The following is a 20899-nucleotide window of genomic DNA, read 5'->3' on the forward strand; positions in this document are numbered from 1 at the left end:
CTGCTGATCGACTAGCTTTAAGTTACTGGTGTAAATTTCCCTTTGGCTGATTTTTTTCCCCACAATGAGAAACGCTTAGATAGCATCTCGGTGTGGTGTAGTTGCAGTGAGAGAATAAAGAACATGCTCAGGGCTTTGCGTTGGAGGTGAACCACAGGTCTCTGTGCGCCAGTAAGACGTGCAGTGGACTGGGAACGTAGTCCTCCTTCTCCTCTTCTGCCTCCTGGCCTTCGCTTACACGCACATTACGGTTGTGCTGACGACTGAACTGTCGGGCTTTCAGACTTCAAACAAAGAAAGGATCGGGTTACCATGACAGGGAGTCTGGGAACTGTTACATTTGATGGGTCAGAATTATTGGCACCCTTCATGGGAAAAAAAAGAGCAAAAAGGATATATATAAAATAATTTTTTTGGCATGAACATACTGTACATGGATATTACATTGTTCTATTTCAACATGGCACTCCAAAATGTTTCTTAAATAGTACGATTTGTTATGGTTTCAAAATGTTTGGCATTTTTACAATGTTACAATTCGCCCTCGTTGAGGGAACTATCGCCTTGATTGTGCTTTAAATCCTACTTACGAATTTATATCTATTATCAACAGATCAAGTCTTGTTTGTGTTGAAAACATTTGCTTTCCCTCAATACAAGGTGACACCTCGTGTTTATGCTCCAGAGAAATGGGACATAAGGCCTACTGTCACCTATCGGTGGCTGAGAGAAGATGCTGTTATTAATTGATTTCATTTAGATCATATGAAAGTTCGTTCAACTGAGTAGACAATTTAAGTAATGGGTATATTTATATACAGAAGGGGTGCCAATACTTCTTATGATGACCATGACACAGTGAATGAAAACCTGCAGGCCTACCAGTAAACACGCCTCTCTTGTTTAGGCATGATGCACCACAAGTTGGCCAGCTCTTTGGTCACTACAGTAGAAGGAAGCCCTGGGTGGGTCCTGCTCAGAGGTCAAGAATATGTCTCGTTACTCTTCTCGTTTGAATGAATCTTTCGACATATCCAAATCTCGTTAAAGCACTTTACAAGCTGCATACCCACCTGAGATACAATCTCCTGTTCATGCGACAGAACATGATAAAACCGTTCACACATTTCTTCTTCTTCAGGCCTGAAACAGCCTGGCCTTTTCTGGAGGCCTTCTTATGGTGACCTTTCCATCCTTTCTTCATATGGATGAGCTGATTTGGGCTCCAGGTGATGTCATCTGAATGTCTGTCCTCTTCCTTGCTCTGAGAGAAGGCAGGGCTGTCATTGCCACGCGTGCAATGCTAGTATAAAAAAGTGCAAAGGAAAATACACATTATTTCTATTTATACCACAGCACAGTTGAATTCTGAACTCTTATTAGTCGGAAGGGGTTGATTAACATTATTGTATCGTAACATTATTATTATTGTATTCTAACATTAAAATCCCAAATAAATCAAAATAATTTAGTATATTTTCGCATCTTCAAAGTCGACGTCCTTTTTGCCGAAAATTTCCAGAAATGTATTCTTGCCGTTTTCTCACACGATTTCTTGAGGAATTTCCCCGAGATGCTTTTTAAACGGTATTATAGGAGTTCCCGCCTACGCTGGACGCCTATTGGCTGCTTTTCGAATATTTCGCTCCATGTGATTCATTTAAAAAAAATATTTTTTTGGAAAATAAAATGTTAGTTTTCTAATGAAAGAAACGAATACGCCGGCACGATTATATTTTTATCTACAACACCGATTTCGAACATTTAATCACACACCTTCAGATCAAAAGGTTTTTAAGATCATGAGAAACATTTCAGTCGAGTGTCCACAAACTTTTGACCGGCACTGTATATCAGGCATGGCTGTTACTAGGCTATATATATACGTTTTGTGATTGCTCTTACGTCTGCCACACTAAACAAAGATACGATTTTTCTTTGGATTATTTTAAAAGGAAACTTCATTTATTTGGAGAGCAAAAAACTTGGAGGACTCTATGCAAACCATAGCAAGTCAGGAAACTAGAAAGACAGTTAAATGCTGTTGTCAAATGGTTCAATTATGAATAAGTGAAATGCACAAAAATAAGTGCGCACACCCACTGAAGCTCCCTGATCGTAATATCGTTTTGTGTTTACGTCTTATTTATTCCCACTGATCCATTTATAAAATTGCATGACAAACGATGTACCTTGGGAGCAGCAGGTTTAGGAGTGACCCACACATCTTCAAATAACGCTGTAAGAAAATAAAGAGCAGTCAAAATGGCAATGACCAAGACTTATTTTATAATTACTTCACTGTTACATAAAGATATGTCAAATCTCTAACTGCATTTTCCAAGCTATATCATTTTCCATCTACGTAACATTTCATTTTTTTCCCCCTTCTAACATGTGCTGTAAGTAATAAAGTGAATCTATATGCTGTATTTGTTTTTCACTGGCCTAATGAAACTACCATTACTACCATTACCAATGCGCGAATAGCATCAGAACTGCATCCGGATAGCATCTGAGTATTAAAAGTAATCCAAATATTTAAGATGGTTAGTTTGTTTGTCCAATTACTTTTGAGCTTGTGAAAATGGCTGTAATTCATAAACGATGAATGCGACATTTTCGTTAAACCCCTTGAATTAAAGTTGAAGGTCTACACTTCAATCACATCTCGACTGCTTCTTTTCAAATCCATTTTGGTGGTATACAGAGGCAAAAAAACTGGTCAACAAAAATTGCGTCTCTGTCCAAATACTTATGGACCTGACAGTATATGACTATTTACTAGTACGGTAGTATGTGAAATTATATATACTGTATATATATATATATATATATATATATATATATATATATATATATATATATATACAAATGTATTTCTTTAATTGTATGGTTCTTCTTCTTATTATTATAATTGTCATTAATATTGTTTTTATTATTATAACCTCTATTATTATTGAGATCATTATTGATTAGTAGTGTCATCATTATTAATATTGTTATCAATATTCCAGCAGTTATTATTATTATTTATTTGTAGGTACACGCCACTGTAGGAATTGTGGAGGAAATAATACATCGAAAATGATATTATATTATATTACCTATTGAAAAATGATGTATTTGAATGTATAGTTACAAGGTCTTACTCTGCAGTTCCTCCTGTCCATCAGGTAGCAGTGTGTGACTGAGGCCTCGAGCTGGTGATGTGAGCAGCGAGGGACTGAGATTTAGGCCTTCTTGAAATCCCAGCAGTGGCAGAAATGGCAGCATAGGTGTCTGTGGGAGGGTGGGACTATCATCCAGCTGGGTTTTGCCCGAAGATGGAAGAACTCCAAACATTTCATCTTTCAGAATAAACGACCTAAATACGGTAAAAATATAACATGGAGTAAATAAGGGTGGGGCGGAGCCGGGGGTGTATGTGTGTGTGTGTGTGTGTGTGTGTGTGTGTGTGTGTGTGTGTGTGACGTGAAGCAGCATTACCACCATGGAGTTCTTTAATATCACATCAGGTCCTTTCATCATGTGTTATAATCATCTTATACCACAGCAATTAAAAAAAAAAAAAATTTGCATTAAAAAAATGTATTAGTAAATGTTTGAAAAAAATAACACCACACATTTCATCGATTTATTCTATAGTGTTTAATGCTGTGGAACATATGCAAAACAAGGACGGTCTGTCACCCATTTTTGCTCTACATTATTATCGCATCCCTTTTTCTGTTCTTATTACAACCCCAATTCCAAAACTGTTGTGACGCCATGTAAAATGTAAATAAAAACAGAATGCAATGACTTGCGAATCTCATAAACCCATATGTTACTCACAATAGAACATAGAAAACATGTCAAATGTGTAAACTGAGTAAATGTACCCTTTTAAGGAAAAAAATATGGTGATTTTGAATTTGATGGCCGCAATTATTTACTAACACTTACTTTGCCAGCCTTTTGTAGCCCTCGTCCCAACTTTTTTGAGACATGTTGCGGCTATCAAATTGACATTTTACAGTTTTTCACAGCCTCCCAAATTTTTTGGAATCGGGATTGTAAATAATCTAAAACAACCCCATAATACATACCCTGAAGGAGGAGAAGCAAGCTCCTTGCTTCCTTGACTCCCATCTTCACTTCCTGTCCTATCATCACAGATAGAGCACTGGCTTCCAAGTCCTTGACATGGTGATTCCTGATCCACACTGCTTCCTGCTTACAGACACGAGTGCAAATAAACCGGGTCTTATTTTACTATTTGGAAAGTACAAGATGCTTCAATAGGAGCACCTGTACACCTGCACATTCATGCATTTATCCAAATCAGTGGATCATGTTGCAGCAGGGCAATGCATTATCAATAATGCCTTAATGGTGAGGAAGATCAGAGGAGAACGGTCAGACTGGTAACTCACATAACCACACTTTACAACCGTGGAGAGCAGCCACATCAGGTTCTACTCCTGTCAGAACCTGCAAGAACAGGATTCTTGAGGCTACAGTGGGCACAGACTCACTAAGGTGAAGACTGGCAATGTTTTCCGATCTTGAATCGTCCAGTTTCTGCTCACCACATTTATAAAGAGTGATTCATTGAGTTACTGTGCCGTTCCCGTCAACTGGAACCAGACTGGCCATTCTCCTCTGACCTTTCTCATTTCAGAACTGCAGCTCACGGGATGTTTTTTGTTTTTCACACCAGTCTGTATAAACTCTAGAACGGGGGTGTCCGATCGTATCCGCAAAGGTCCGGTGTGGGTGCAGGTTTTCATTCCAACCAAGCAGGAGACACACCTGATTCCATCTGTTTAATCAGTTGATCTTGACTTGCAAGAGACTCAGGTGTGGCTTCTGCTTGGATGGAATGAAAACCTGCACCTACACCGGCCCTTTCCGGATTAGATCGGACATCCCATTTTTCCTTTTCTGATGTTCGATGTGAGCATTATCTGAAACTTTTGACCTGTATGTGCATGATTTGATGTATCGTACTGCTTGGATCATTCAATTGCATGAATGATCAGGAGTACAGGTGTTCCTATTAAAGTGCCTAATGGGTGTATATTACATAATATCAGTACATATTAAAAGTTAATCAATTTTTTGATTTGAAGAAGAATAAAAATATAAATAAATTGTAAAAAAAAAAAAAAAAAAATCATAATAATAATGAATTAATCTTCATTTATTTTTAATTGAAATATGCTAAATTCCCTGCAACGTGACTGCTGCATGTCATGGAATTCATTTCCTTTTGTCAACTAAGCAAATACATGATCCAGTTTGACAGCATACCGTCAGAATAAAGCACCACGATCTGACCTGCTGTGGACGACGAGGTTGTTGGTAGAACTGCACCGACACTGTAGTTGGAATCAGAAGAACATGGAAGCAAGCTGTCCTCAGCAGACCCCGCAGTTTCATCAGCAGCCCGTGCATGGGGACCGTCTCCATTCGTGATTGTCGTTACATTTCTATCAGCATCTTCTTTACGAAGAGTCTGGCTTTTGTCATCAATCAGTTCTGCATACAGTTGCATCATACAATATGGTTTTAGTTTAGATTAGCAACCAAACAGGAGACCAAGACATCCACGACTGAGTGCAAAATGTGAATGAATAACATTAATTAAATTTCTGATTTATACATAGTAATAATAATGCAATTTTAACGAGACATTGACTAAGTAAGTGTATTTTTTGATCAAATACACTGTAAAACCGGATAAGTTCATTTAACTCAAAAAATCTGAGGAAACGAATTACCTCAAAATTTTTACGTTGATAAATCAATTTCTTTAAGCCAAATACACTTAAACAGAGTTAACTGAGTTAAATTTGTTATATTTAAGTGTATTCGGCTTAAAGAAATTGATGTTAATTTAAAAAATGTTAATCCAATGTTTTTTTTGCAATAGTGTCACTTCGTGCAAAATAAAGTTCTATACATCCAGTGGACGCTCGTAAGGAGATACCTACTTCTAAAAGGACGTGGTATGCATCAAGTTTGCATCAGGACATGTTTGTACTAAAAATTTCGGCATTCTAGGTACACCCGTCTCTAACCGAACCGTTGATATATTACACCAAATGGTTTAATTAATAGTTGTGGGAAGCTCTGAGCACCTGACACGCATAAACCCGTGTTCCAAGTGTTACTTAGCAGTAACTACCTGAATTCGGTGTGTCTTTCTTGCGGGAGCGACCACAGCTATATTTTCGTTTGGCTTTTAAGATGCACGGAGGTGTGCAGAGCTCTGAGTGAGCTGTGTCGTCACTCTCTGAATCGGACCCTTCTCTCAAAAAACACACACACACATATATATATATACAAACACAGAGAGAATCTATATCAATACATACATCTGCTTACATAATCAACTTACATAAAAATAAATTGACCTAAAGAGGACCTAAGTAGAACGAATTGCACCTCTGTCATTGGGCTGAGGGAGGTAGTGAGGAGGAAGGTTGCTGTGTAATCTCTGAATATGAGTCTGGAGAAAGTCAAAGTAGCGTAGCATGTGGATTAGCGTCTCTTTCTGTTGGCGAGAACGTATACGTATAGAAAATGTTGGGGGGGGGTTCAGCTTCAAAGCATTGGAAGATGTAAGTCTTGTGAGCTTTACAATGTAGCAGAATTCCTGTTTACCTTAGAAAAAGCTCGTCCGTTTTCTGGCTCAGAAACAGGTAGAAGACAGCTGATGTTTTTCAGGCTATTGCCCCAGTTTGTATTCCAGTAACAGTGAGCCCTAAACAGTCCCAAGGATCCAATGAGAAGTAACACAATGAGTAAATTTAGATTAGCTGGCAACGATTTTCATAATCGATTTTTTGCAATAAGTTGTCGCAGCTCTACAGTGCTGTGAAAAAGTATTTGCCCCAGCTTGATTTCTTCTGTTTTTGTGTATATCTCATTCTAAACTGTATCAGAAATTAAAGCATAATCTAACATAAAACAAAGGTAATCTGAGTAAACACAAAACACAGTTTTTAAATGATAATGTTATTTATTGAAGCAAAAAAAAAAGTTATCTAGTACCAACTGAGCCTGTGTGAAAATGTATTTACACCTGTAGTTACTAATTCCACAAATCTATGAAACTGCATTCATAATGGGGATCAACCGGGCCCGATTACTGCAAACCCTGTTCAATCAACAGGGTGATGTTGGTTAAAAGGTCTTACCGGGTAACACACTATGCCTAAATTGAAAGAAGTTCCAGAAACGATGAGGAAGAAGGTGATTGAAATACAATGAGAGCCATTATCATCATCTCCAAATGGAAAAAACTCGGCACACTAGTGAACCTTCCCAGAAGTGGCCAACTTTCCAAAATTCCTTCAAGCGCACAGAAACGCCTCATCAAGAAAGTCACAAAAGAGCCAAGGACAACGACAAAGGACCTACAAGCGTCTCTTGCATCAATAAATATCACTGTTCATGACTCCACTATCAGAAAGACTCTGGGCAAAAATGGCATCCATGGAAGAGTGGAGAAGGTGAAAACCACTGCTAACCCAGAAGAACGTTAAGGCTTGTCTGAATTTTGCCAAAACACACCTTGATGATCCTCAAACCTTTTGGGAGAATGTTCGGTGGATTGAGGAGTCGAAAGTGGAACTATTTTGAAGACAGGGGTCCCGTTACATCTGGCGTAAACCAAATACGGAATTCCACAAAAAGAACATCATACCTACGGTCAGATGGTGTGGGGATGCTTTGCTGCTTCAACACTTGTTCAACTTGCAATAATTGAGAGAACCATGAATTCTGCTCTCTACTAGAAAATCCTAAAGGAGAATGTCCGGTCTTCAGTCAAGCGCAACTGGATTATGCAGCAAGATAATGATCCAAAGCATAGGAGTAAATCCTAGTCCTAGAAGTAAGTGAAAGTCTGATCTCCAGTTATCGGAAGCGTTTGGTTGCAGTTATTGCTGCTAACGGTGGCACGATCAGATTCAATCAGTTTTTCACATGGGTGATACCTTTACATTTACATGTATTCATTTAGCAGACGCTTTTATCCAAACCGACTTACAAATGAAGTGATAAGAGGTGTTGGATAACCTTTTTTTTTTTTAAATCTTCAATAAATAAATAACTCTATTGTGTGTTTACTCAGGTTGCCTTTGTTTTATGTTGTATTTCATTTGAAGATCTGAAACTATTTAATATGAGATATGAGGTAGGAGGATGAGGTATGAGGTATGAGGATGGTGCAAATACCAAATTCAAACTATGCCTCTTGCCCAGAGATGCCATCTTGATGGGAAAAATAAATAAATTTTGGAAACTGACTCTGCTTGGTCAAATGATATAGATATAGTTATAGATAGTGACCCTTGTATCTCTAATAAAATATACGCGGTATCATCTGAAAAGACTGGAATAGGCTCACTGGCCAATTTTTCCAGCCAAAGTTTTCCAGGACTTCTCAGTCTTCAGTTTTCTGATCTATGCATGGGATCTGACAAAAAGCCAGCACATGCAGTCTACTACATTATTTAATCACCTCATCTTGCAAGAGCTGTCTTTGAGTTTCATTCTGGCTGGCACCATGACTTCACCAACACCACAGACCTGTGTACATAGTTAAACAATTAAAAAAAAAAAACAATTAATAATAATAATAATAATAATAATAATAATGATAATAATAATAATAAATATAATAAATTTAAATCTGTTAGTTACATCTCCTCAACCTTGAGGCAAGTGTACAATTTAACTCACGTGACTGACACACATCCATATTTAACATTATAGTGTGTCTTGATGGACCATTAATAGACAAATTATAATTGACATCTTTCATATCTAAATTCTTCTGGCGTTTCATTTACTTACCTTAATATTATAAAGACCTTTAATAAATTCTCATGACAGAATCGGTGCCGTTCATCTCGCAGTCCTGCTTCGCCGCCATTGGCTGCGGTGAAAATAGTTAGAGCCAATTATTTTCCAGCTTCACGTTGATTGGCCAGCGCACAACCAATAAAACGCGTCAGCTACGTATCAAACGAATTTATATCCTAGCGCAACAACCGAACTCTATCTTATTGGCAGCAGCGTTGCTACGCTGTTACTACGCGGAAAATGTTATACAGCTGTAAGGAATTTCACCTCAGTTGTCAACATTAAGTAATTCGCAAATGAAGAGTAAATACTTTATTGGACAAAAAAAAAATATCCCTTGTTCTTTTGCTTGTTTCACTTGTGTTGCTTACAGGCAAGCGAAATGCAAATTAAAGGACCACACAGCAGCGTTGTGTGAAAATGATTCTTCTTGAGTGATTTGATTCACTTTGTTCAGTACACGAAACGATTCAAATCTTTTACACACTGATTCGTTTGCTCGAACCAGAGGATTATAGACATAAACGATTATTTTGTGACCATATAACGCAGCAACTAACCGTCCCTAATTGTGCAGTCACATTATCATAATTCTCTCAATACTAGTTTGTGGTGTCATTAAATAAAATCGAAGAAGGCAGAATAAAAGACATTTTACATTGGTTTATTTTTTGGAGAGGGGGCGGGATCATACTGATTATGAATAACCTCTCATTTTAAGGAAAGTACTTAGCTATCCCCCTTGCAATTTAATTATATGTGTTCAGGACGGGATGAGTTAGTGCTGCGTTTCTGCGAAGATGAATAAGCGAATCATTTGCACATTCGGCTCAGTGAATCTTTTAGGGTCGGTACACTCCGATTCACCCAGACAGAGTGAATCACATCGCTGTCACGCAGTGCTAGATCAGAGAGCCGCGCGCGTGCTGTGTAATGTGCAGTAGAAATACGATGCGAACGCTATATGAATACGAACTGATAAATCAAATGCATTTTGGAATTGTCATGTAGAATGGCGAGGACGATGCACTTTACCGTCCTTTCCTAAAACTAGGCGAATGCATCAAGGTTGTGCAACTCTCAGTGTCACTGCAGGTAAGTGCGATACTCTACTGTACACACTGTATTCAGTGTTCTTGTGTATGGCTGTAACTGTAACAGGGACATTGCTACAGTATTTATTATTAAAGTCTGTTGTTCGTATCAAATGATCATGTAATCAGTCCATTTGAAATGTTCTGTAATAATAATGCAGATACTTCTGATCAGAAAAATCTGAATATTAACATAATTTGCACTATGAATACCAGTGTGCAGTAGAATTTGGTTTTGTAGTGTGTAGTGTTGATATAGTCTGTTGTCTACTACAGGGGTTCCCAAACTTTTCCAGGGCAAGGCCCCCTAAATGGCACTAACATTTGACCGAGGCCCCCCTTTTGCAAGATGTCTTTAAAACACATTAAAAATACAGACTTATGAATATATCCCCCCTTTCTTTTTATTTATTTATTAATAATTACATCTTACATCTTTACATTACATTACATTAGGAATTGATTGTGTGTGTGTGTGTGTGTGTGTGTGTGTGCCTGAAAAAAAATAATGTAAAAAAAATCATGTATTTATTTATTTTTCATACCAAATTGTTGAGGTCCCCTGGGCGCCCCCTGTCGGCCCCCACTTTGAAAATCACTGGTATACAGTATACTTACTGTATTTATTGTCTTTGACCTGGCTTGCAGTTGACGTTCCAGTTCACTCCAGAGGTGTTGAGTGGGGTTGAGGTCAGGGCTTTGTGCAGGCCACTGGACTTCCTCTACACTAAACTCATCAAACCTTGTCTTTAATGAACTTGATTTGTGCACAGGTCTACAGTCATGCTGGAACAGGAAAGGGCTTTCCCCAAACTGGTGCCACAACGTTGGAAGCATACAATTGTCTAAAATGTCTGTGTATGCAGTACGTTTGCCTCGTACCTCCAGGGTTTCGGGTTTGATTCCTCGCCTCTGCCTTATGTGTACGGAGCTTGCATGCTTTCCCTATTCCAAAAAGCTGATTGACATTGCCAAACTGTCCTGTGATGTTTTTTTATTTTATTTATTTTTTATTTATTTATTTATTTTTTTAACATACTCAGAGGCCCCACTCTGTATGGTCTATCACTTTGTAGCTGAGCTGTTGTTGCTCCTGGACCAGGGGTGTCCAATCTTATGTGGAAAGGGCCGGTGTGGATGCAGGTTCTCATTCCAACCAAGCAGAAGCCACACCTGTGTGGTAGGTTCTAACCACTGCATACCGGGAACCCCTCACAAGACCTGCCGTTTTGGAGATGGTCCGACCCAGTCGTTAAGCCATCACAATGTGGCCCTTGTCAAAGTTGATCTGATCCTTAAGCTTGCCAATTTTTCCTGCTTCCAACACATCAACTTCAAGAACTGACTGTTCACTTGCTGCCTAATACATCCCACCTTTTGACAGGTGTCACTGTAATGAGATAAGCAATCTTATTCACTTCACCTGTCAGTGGTGTTTATGTTATGGCTGATTGGTGTTGGCTCAAAATGTGCATATGGCTTACAGCTGCAGTATGAGTTGGTGTATTAAAGGAATTGTCTAACCACATGCGAAACTGACACATTTTCAGCAATGTGAAGTTGGGTAAACGGTTTCAACGAGCAGCACACTATCACATGATCAAATTTTGAAATAGATCAGTCTGTAATGGGTTACCAAGCTACTTCTAAGGCTCTCGAACACCAGCAAACCACCGTGAGTGCCATTATCTCCAAACGAAGAAAACTTCAAATAGTGGTGAATCTTCTCAGAAATGATCAGCCTGATAAATTCTCAATCGATTGTGCTCTGAGATTGGTTGGCACTCTGTCCCATGTGTCCCCTGCCTCGTGCCCCGTGTCCCCTGGGATAGGTTCCACGCTCCCCGTGACCCAGTCTAGGATAAGCGGTACAGAAAATGTATGGCTGGATTTTTTTTGCAGAAATATTCCAATAGAACATGCAGTTAAGGAAACTGGTAGTGTAAACAAAGCAATTTTAACTATTCATGTGTCTGTTCATAGATTGAGTTACATTCTGAACAGTTTGAGATGAAGCGCAGAACATCCAAGGCCACTCAGCTGAGCTGTATTTTTGCCTTGTGCGGTCACCCACCTATTTGCCGAATGAAAATCTTGCTACTCTGCTTGTGCGCGTTGCTGGCAGTGACCCTCAGTCTGGGTTTAATGCTGTCTGACCATGATGCAAGAGGATCCGAAGATTTATTAGTCAGAGTTCCAGACCTTAAAAATGATAAGGTGGGTAACCCGCGTCTCTCTCTGTTTTGCGTGTATAATTAAGATGATACTGATCTGTCTGAAACGTAGACCTCTTTTTTGAATCCTTACATGAAATGAAAGCAACTGTGAGTGGGCGTGTCTTGAAGGCATGAAGGCTCGAATGCATGATGAAAATGTGCAGGACACTTTGTATATTACATTTATTTTCCATGCATGTTTATACATACAGTATAATGTCCTGAGGACGGAAATGGCACCCATTTGATGGAATGGCTCATACACTGATAACTGGCTAACATTTACAAGATGTCAGGATTTGAGGGTTTCGAATTTGTTTCTTCATGTTTCCTCCATTTTAGAGAGGTTCCCCTTGCCTTATTCACTGCAGGCTAATGTTTGTAAAGTTGCTTTGAGACAGTCTGCACTATAAAATGTCAATTCTAAATAATAATCCTTCCAAGACCTTGATAGCGAAATATCACCTACGCATATCTAACATGTCAACCTGGACATCTCTCTCCCACACCTCTTAGTTCATTTATGATTTCTTTTCCTAGCTGACCCACAGACTGAGTAAGCCCACCGTGGCGCAGGTGAAGCGGCTGGTCTCCGAGGTGAAGTGGGCTCGGTTGTGGTATGCCCATCTCAAGCCTATCCTCATAGAGCGACACCCAGGCTCTCCTGGTAGCCGTACTGTTCGAAGGGTAAAGTTATGAAAGAGTAATGATAAGGTGGACAAGAAGTATATTAATCAAATGTGCCAAAAAAATGTTTTTTAAAACAAGGCGTACTTCAGAGACCATCATTTATACACACATTTGCTTAAACTGAGAAAAAAAGAATCTATTTACCTGATACAAAAGGTGATACAATTGTAATATAAATCTGTGGGCAGTTGTTGGGGAGTGACTAAACATCGTTGTAGACTACTTTCATGAATTCTTCTTGAAAGGCATTTCAGTTAGGTTTTTAAATCTGTATAACCTGTCCTTTCAGAGATGGAACCATATTTTGAGGGAGGAATTTGTGCATTTGTTACCAGAATTCTAGTGTGGATCACTGAAAAGTGAAAGAAACCGGAACTACTGTTTACTGTATTGTTCCAGTGTTGGAAAGTAAAATAAACTCTATAAGGACAGCTTTGGTAAGACTTTCTTTCATGTCTATCGAATCCTAGAACCTTTACTGCTTGAGTGTAACAATAACCCACAATATATAGTTTTACATTGATAAAATTCAACAACTGCCCTTCAGGACAGGGAAATGAGCTGTAATTCATGTCTGTGGTAATCACACATACATGATAGCACATCTATGTGTATAGGGATTAGATTTAACAACTCTGGTGTATTCCTGGTGTAAAAAATGTTTGTATGGTTGAATTTCTCTTCTCTGTGGTCAATGCAGCATGTTTCGTCTGTGCTGGACTCTCTCTCTGCGGGGTGGTCAGTGCAGATCGATTCCTTCAACTCCAAAACCCCTCATGGCCCAATCAACTTCTCCAACATCCTGGCGGTATTGGACCCCATGGCTCCACGCCGCCTGCTACTAGCTTGCCATTATGACACAAAGAACATACCTTTAGGGAATCATGAGAAAAAGCAGGTGTTTGTTGGTGCCAGTGACTCAGCTGTTCCTTGTGCTATGATGCTGGAGCTGGTCACTGCGCTGGACAGGCACCTAAAGATGCTCAAACAGCAGGTATGTTTTGTTGGCCTTCCCTGCCTCTAATCATATACATGAACTGTCCACTTTAATAGGAACACCTGTACACCTGCCCATTTATGCAGGTATCCAATCATCCAATCTTGTGGCAGCACAATGTGTAAAATCATGCAGATACAGGTCAAGAGCTTCAGTTAATGATCACATGAAAAAACTCTGGGACTTTAAACGTAGAATGGCTGTTGGTAGCAGATCGGCTGGTTTGAGGATTTCATAAACTGCTGATCTCCTGGGAATTTCACACACAACGGTCTCTAGAGTTTACACAGAAAGGTGCAAAAAACAAAACAAAAAACAAACCTCCTGTGTGCAGAGGGTCTGCAGGCTGAAACACCTTGTTGATAGGAGGAGAATGACCAGACTGGTCTGAGCAGCCAGGAAGTCTATAGTAACTCAAATAATCACTCTTTATAACCGTGGTGTTATAGAAATGCATCTCAGAATGCACAACACATCAAACCTTGCGGTGGATGGGCTACAAGAGCAGAACACCACATCAGGTTCCACTCCTTTCAGCTATGAACAAGAATCTGAGGCTTTCGTGGGCACAGAGTCACAGAAACTGAACAGTAGAAGACAGGAAGAAGACCAGGTGATTATTTTTTTCTAATGGTCCAGTTTTCTGTCAGATTCATGTTCTTCAGGCGGGTTGGGTCGGGGGTAGTTGGGGTGTGCAAAGTATTGTATATGCTTTTTCAGCACCCCTACCTTCTCACAATCTGTTCCACAGATGTAATTTCACACACAAGACGACAGTAACACAGCATTTAAAGAGGACCTATTATGCCCTTTTTTTTTTTCTTTTTTTTTTTACAAGATACAAGGTAATCTCAGGTGTCCCCAGAATGTGTCTGTGAAGTTTCAGCTCAAAATACCACACGGAACATTTATTATACCATGCAGTAAATGCCCCTTTTTTGGGTGGAAGCAAGAACATGCTGTTTTTGTGTGTGTCTCTTTAAATGCAAATGAGCTGCTGCTCCCCGCCCCCTTCCCAGAAGAGGGCTGTGCCTTTACAGCTCGTGCTTCGGATACTACGGCGACAACAGATCAGGAGAACCAATATGACTGACACCGTAAATACCTGTGTTCAGCCCTATATGTATGAATTATACCGACAGTAAGCTTTTTCGGGTTAAAAATAAAAATGACAACATAGCTCTGGTCTCTGTGAATACAATCAGAGACAATGGTAACTTTAGCCGCAATAGCCGCGGAATTTGCTAACAAGCCCATTCGGAAATATATTCACAATATAAAATGCGATACTTACGTCTTCACGAATAGTTGATACTGATCCATCCTTGAGAATCAACTTTTCAGCAAATCCTGCTTTGTACTGACCCTCGTTCACAATGCAGTCTGGTGTAAAATGATTCGAACAAACATATACGAATTTAGCTATTTTGGGGGGCACATTTCCTTCAAAAATAAAACTATTCCAAGTCACTTTAATCTGTCATTTAAAATCCACTTTTTTATTTGGCAGTAGGGTTGTCTTCTCATATTTTAGTTAGATAGGAAGATTCCCAAAAGACATTCCCAAAGAACAAATGACTACATTTGCTTTAGGGAGCTGGTTTACAGAATAATTTGAATGTCAGATGTGACAGCATGAACCGCTATATAGTGTTAATATGTTTTGATGTATGGGAAAGTGTTTAGGACAAAGGAGTTTGCGCTTTTTGGTTTCTTGGTAACATTTTTGCCTTATTAGTCTTAAAAGAGAGAAAAAGAGAATCTGGTGAGGAAATAACTGTTTATAGTGGCAATAACATAAACGATAACATGATCTCTGCTAAACAGCCAACAGTATGTGGACAGCTGACCCTCACAGCCATACTGTACAGTATGTGGGACTTCACTAAACTGTTGCTGCAAAGCTGGAAGCACAACATTGTCTAGAATTGTCTTTGAATGACGTAGTATTAAGATTTCTCTTTACTGGAACTATAGGCCAACCCCAACTATGTTCCTGCATGACATTGCACTTGTTCACAAAGCAAAGTCCATGAAGACATGATTTGCCAAGGTTGGAGTGGAAGAACTTGAGTGATCTGAACAGAATCCTGATCTCAACCCCACTGAACACCTTTGGGATCAATTGGAATGATGGCTACCCACCAGGCTGTTTCACCTGACATGGCAACGTCTTGCATTCCTGTGGATGAATGAGCACAAGCCCTCACGTTCCGAAATCTAATGGAAAGCCTTCCCAGAAGTGTTCCCAGAATGGCAGGTTCAATACTCACACATTATGGGATGTCCAGACTTTTGGCCACAAGTGGACCAGGTTCCTGGATGTTCCATAACATTAAATGTAATCATACAGTGGTGCTTGAAAGTATGTGAACCCTTTAGAATTGTCTGTATATCTACATGAATATGACCCAAAAAATCATCACATGTTTAAAGTAGAAAAAGGGAACCCAATAAAACAAGTGAGACAGAAATATTATACTCGGTCATTTATTTATCGAAGAACATGATCTAGTATTACATATCTGTGAGTGGCAAAAGTATGTGAACCTCTAGGATTAGCAGATTAATTTTAAGGTGAAATTAGAGTCAGGGTTTTTCAGTCAGTGGGATGATGATCAGGTGTGAGTGAGCATCCTGTTTTATTTAAAGAACATCATTCTACAGATGAACAGTACAGTACAGAGCAGCTTCAACTCTGGGATGTTGGTGGGTTTCCTCACATGAACTGCTTCCTTCAGGTTCTTCCACAACATTTCTTTTGGATTAAGGTCAGGACTTTGATTTGGCCATTCCAAAACATTAACTTTATTCTTCTTTAACCATTCTTTGGTAGAATGATGGCAAGGCCCAGATGCAGCAAAACAGGCTCAAACAATGATACTACCTCCACCACCACCACCACCACCATGTTTCACAGATGGGATAACGTTCTTATGCTGGAATGCAGTGTTTTCCTTTCACCAAACTTAATGCCTCTTATTTAATCCAAAAAGTTCTACTTTGGTCTCATCTGTAGACAAAACATTTTTCCAATAGCCTTCTGGCTTGTCCACGTGATCTTTGGCAATCTGTAGACTGGCAGCAATGTTCTTTTTGAACAGCAGTGACTTTCTCCTTGCCACTCCACCATGCACACCATTGTTGTTCGCTGTTCTCCTGATGGTGAACTCATGAACATTAGCATTAGCCAAAATTAACATTATTCAAATTAGAGAGGCCCTTGGTTGCTTAGAAGTTACCCTGACTCCTTTGTGACCTCGTGGGCTATTACGCGTCTTGCTCTTGGAGAGATTTCTGTTCATTGATCACTCCTGGAAAGGGTAAAAATGGTCTTGAATTTCCTCCATTTGTACACAGTCTGTCTGACTGTGGATTGGTGGAGTCCAAACTCTTTAGAGATGGTTTTGTAACCTTTTCCAGCCTAATGAGCATCAACAACTCTTTTTCTGAGGTCCTCAGAAACTTCCTTTGTTCGTGCCATGATACACTTCTACAAACATGTTTTGTGAAGATCAGACTCTGATAGATCGGTGTTCTTTAAATAAAACAGGACGCTCACTCACACCTGATCGTCATCCTATTGATTGTAAACACCTGAGTCTAATTTCATCTTCAAATTAACTGTTAATATTCATCATTTTCCTCAATACATATAGTGTATTATTTTTGTCTCATTTGATTCATTGGGTTCTGTTATTCTACTTTTAGGACTTGTGTGAAAATCAGATCAAGTTTTGGGTCATATTTATGCAGATATATAGAAAATTCTAAAGGGTTCTGAATACATTTGAGCAGTGTTCCTGTGTCTGCTCTTTATGAAGATGGCTCAGGTGACACTGCAGTTGGTCTTCTTTGATGGGGCAGAGGCTTTTGAGGAGTGGACCACCTCCGACTCTCTGTACGGTTCCCGACATCTAGCTGAACACATGTCCCATGTTCCACATCCTCCGGGCTCTGAACACACAACCCTGCTGCATGCTGTGGTAAGAGTGTGCGGGTGTTTTTTTCTTTGTCTATATTTTTATCAACTATATTGAAATCAACTATACTGAAAATAACAATTTTATTGCAATCACCAGGATCTCTTCATTCTCTTGGCTCTGATCGGTGCCCCAAGTCCAACATTTGTGAATCATTTTAAGAACAGTACTCGCTGGTTTGATCGACTTGTATTAGCAGGTAATGAAGGAATTTTAGTCCTGAACTGAGATGGTTTTAAATTCAAGTACAGTTTTAATGTTTTGACATTTATAACAACAGCATGGCTCACTCATGAATGAGTTAAAGCTGTGCTTTTTCTGTAATAAGATATAGAGGTCCACAGTTGAGATATTTACTACTAGTAGTACTGAAGTACTACTACTACTACTACTACTGCTGCTATTACTACTACTACTACTACTAGTACTGCTACTATTGCTATTACTACTACTACTACCGCTATTACTAGTACTACTACTAGTACTGCTACTATTACTACTACTACTACTATTACTACTACTACTGCTATTGCTACTGCTACTACCGCTATTACTAGTACTACTACTACCGCTATTACTAGTACTACTACTAGTACTGCTACTATTACTACTACTACTATTACTACTACTGCTGCTATTGCTACTGCTACTACCGCTATTACTAGTACTACTACTACCACTATTACTAGTACTACTACTAGTACTGCTACTATTACTACTACTACTGTTACTACTACTACTACCATTATTATTAGTACTACTACTAGTACTGCTACTATTACTACTACTTCTACTACTTCTATTACTACTACTACCACCATTATTATTAGTACTACTACTAGTACTGCTACTATTACTACTACTGCTACTACTGTTACTACTACTACTACCATTATTATTAGTACTACTACTAGTACTGCTACTATTACTACTACTTCTACTACTGCTATTACTACTACTACCGTTATTATTAGTACTACTACTACTACTGCTACTACTACTACTACTACTACTGCTGCTGATATTGCTACTACTACTACTGCTATTACTACTACTACTATTATTACTACTACTACTACTGCTGCTGCTATTACTACTACTACTACTGCTATTACTACTACTACTACTACTATTACTACTACTACTACTACTGCTACTACTACTACTGCTACTACTACTACTACTACTACTACTACTACTGCTGTGACTACTACTACTACTACTACTACTACCATTATTATTAGTACTACTACTAGTACTGCTACTATTACTACTACTTCTACTACTGCTATTACTACTACTACCGTTATTATTAGTACTACTACTACTACTGCTACTACTACTACTACTACTACTACTGCTGCTGATATTACTACTACTACTACTGCTATTACTACTACTACTATTATTACTACTACTACTACTGCTGCTGCTATTACTACTACTACTACTGCTATTACTACTACTACTACTATTACTACTACTACTACTGCTACTACTACTGCTATTACTACTACTACTACTACTACTGCTACTACTGCTACTACTACTGCTGTGACTACTACTACTACTACTACTACTACTAGGGATACTACTGTTACTACTACTACTAATAATAATAATCATTTATTTAAGTTGATTAAGTAACTGCTGGTTTGAAACAAAGACTAGACTGTGCAAATAAAAGGGCATGTCTATAAATAGTTCCAAAAATATATATACACAGGCTGTACACTCACACACACACACACACACACACACACACACACACACACACACACACACACACACACACACACACACACAGGTTTGTGCACAATGAGGATTTTACAATGGCTTCAAAGAAAACTATCCATTTTATAATAAGTAATAAAGGTCCCAGCATGTGGCAGTCCTCAAGATCCTGTATGTTATACTGAATCACTTCTTAATGAATAAAATGATCATTTTGTTGTAAATGAACTCTGTATCTCTTCTCTCTAAGAAAAGAGACTCCATAAACTGGGCTTGCTGTCTTCCCACCCCAGTGAGCAGGCATACTTCAGAAAGGATATAACTGTGGGGCCGGTAGATGATGACCATATGCCGTTCCTTCAGCAAGGTAAGTATGAGAAGTTTAGCCTAAATCAATGATCCTTAAACATTTTGCTCCTTCTTATTCCTAAAACAGCCGAATATTTCCTTGTTCCTTGTTCTTTTTGGCTGATTGCAGGGGTTCCAGTGCTAAACATAATTGCTACACCCTTCCCATCATATCGGCATACAGTGGAGGACAGTGCAGACAAAGTTCACAGTGACACAGTGGAGAACCTCATCAAAGTGCTCGTGGTCTTTTTAGCAGAATATCTTGGATTGTAGATGATAATAATTCGACCGTGGACCTTCCACATACCTCTCAGAATCTACGCTAAATCTGAAAAGCTGCCTTATTGTTCAGTTTAAACCAAAGTACAGTATAACCTAGTTCTCTGGACTTGTGTTATGCTGAATAATAAGCTCAAGCTACCTTTCAATAGCCTTAGATTGTGTGTACAAAACACAGAATGAATGTACATTAGCATCACGTTTGTGGAGAGCTTACACTGCTTCTAACAAGAATGCAATAATAATCAATATAGAAGCCGTCCAGCAATATATACACACCCAATAATGGCTGTTAACTTGTATTCACACACACTTAAATAATGCAGAGAAATGCTGCCGTATTATAACTAGAAATAAGAATAATAGTTAGATTTCTGTTTAAAATAGGGCTTAAAGAACTTTTTACATAAATGTTATTTATTATTATTATTATTATTATTATTATTATTATTATTTTATATCTATAATTTGGGTAACAGGGTTGTACTTTAAAATGACCGCCAATATCACAATATTATTGATATTGCAGAAAAAGGAATGAGAGAACTTACTTTTCTTCTTCCTGTAATCTTCAGAAAATTCAGATTATGTACTTTCCTGTTGAACGTATGATTTATGGTATGTTCCTAATACTGTATGTCATAGGTGGTGTGTGTGTGTGTGTGTGTGTGTGTGTGGGGGGGGGGGGGGGGG

General features: G+C 38.7%; 2 protein-coding genes across 2 annotated transcripts in view; one reads left to right on the top strand and one right to left on the bottom strand.

Moving 5' to 3' along the window:
• The window catches only part of LOC108278599 (uncharacterized), a 9253-nt gene extending 318 nt beyond the window's left edge, over positions 1-8935 (bottom strand). The window contains exons 1-12 of the mRNA XM_017492050.2: positions 8854-8935; positions 8519-8586; positions 6655-6754; positions 6436-6544; positions 6176-6295; positions 5326-5526; positions 4092-4215; positions 3153-3367; positions 2193-2239; positions 1074-1303; positions 883-972; positions 1-284 (exon numbers count right to left, since the gene is read on the bottom strand). The exon at positions 1-284 is cut by the window's left edge and continues 318 nt beyond it. Of these exons, the coding sequence (XP_017347539.1) occupies positions 128-284; positions 883-972; positions 1074-1303; positions 2193-2239; positions 3153-3367; positions 4092-4215; positions 5326-5526; positions 6176-6295; positions 6436-6544; positions 6655-6754; positions 8519-8565 (1440 nt within the window). The 5' untranslated portion in view covers positions 8566-8586; positions 8854-8935 and the 3' untranslated portion in view covers positions 1-127. The remainder of the gene's footprint in view (positions 285-882; positions 973-1073; positions 1304-2192; positions 2240-3152; positions 3368-4091; positions 4216-5325; positions 5527-6175; positions 6296-6435; positions 6545-6654; positions 6755-8518; positions 8587-8853) is intronic.
• A 773-nt stretch (positions 8936-9708) lies between these two features.
• Positions 9709-20883, top strand: qpctlb (glutaminyl-peptide cyclotransferase-like b). The gene is made up of 8 exons (XM_017493310.3): positions 9709-9957; positions 11940-12173; positions 12713-12859; positions 13563-13856; positions 17684-17845; positions 17942-18041; positions 19827-19943; positions 20055-20883. The coding sequence occupies exons 2-8, from the start codon at positions 11967-11969 to the stop codon at positions 20198-20200; spliced, it is 1173 nt and encodes a 390-aa protein (XP_017348799.1). The 5' UTR covers positions 9709-9957; positions 11940-11966; the 3' UTR covers positions 20201-20883.
• The last annotated feature ends 16 nt before the right edge of the window (positions 20884-20899 follow it).

The sequence above is a fragment of the Ictalurus punctatus genome, chromosome 18, assembly GCF_001660625.3.
Source record: "Ictalurus punctatus breed USDA103 chromosome 18, Coco_2.0, whole genome shotgun sequence".
Lineage (NCBI taxonomy): Eukaryota > Metazoa > Chordata > Actinopteri > Siluriformes > Ictaluridae > Ictalurus > Ictalurus punctatus.

Coding starts and splice junctions, on each gene's coding strand:
- qpctlb (XM_017493310.3), top strand. CDS start 11,967: ATGAAGCGCAGAACATCCAAGGCCACTCAGCTGAGCTGTATTTTTGCC. Junction 13,857..17,683: donor TAAAGATGCTCAAACAGCAG/GTATGTTTTGTT, acceptor CTCTTTATGAAG/ATGGCTCAGGTGACACTGCA. Junction 19,944..20,054: donor TATGCCGTTCCTTCAGCAAG/GTAAGTATGAGA, acceptor GGCTGATTGCAG/GGGTTCCAGTGCTAAACATA.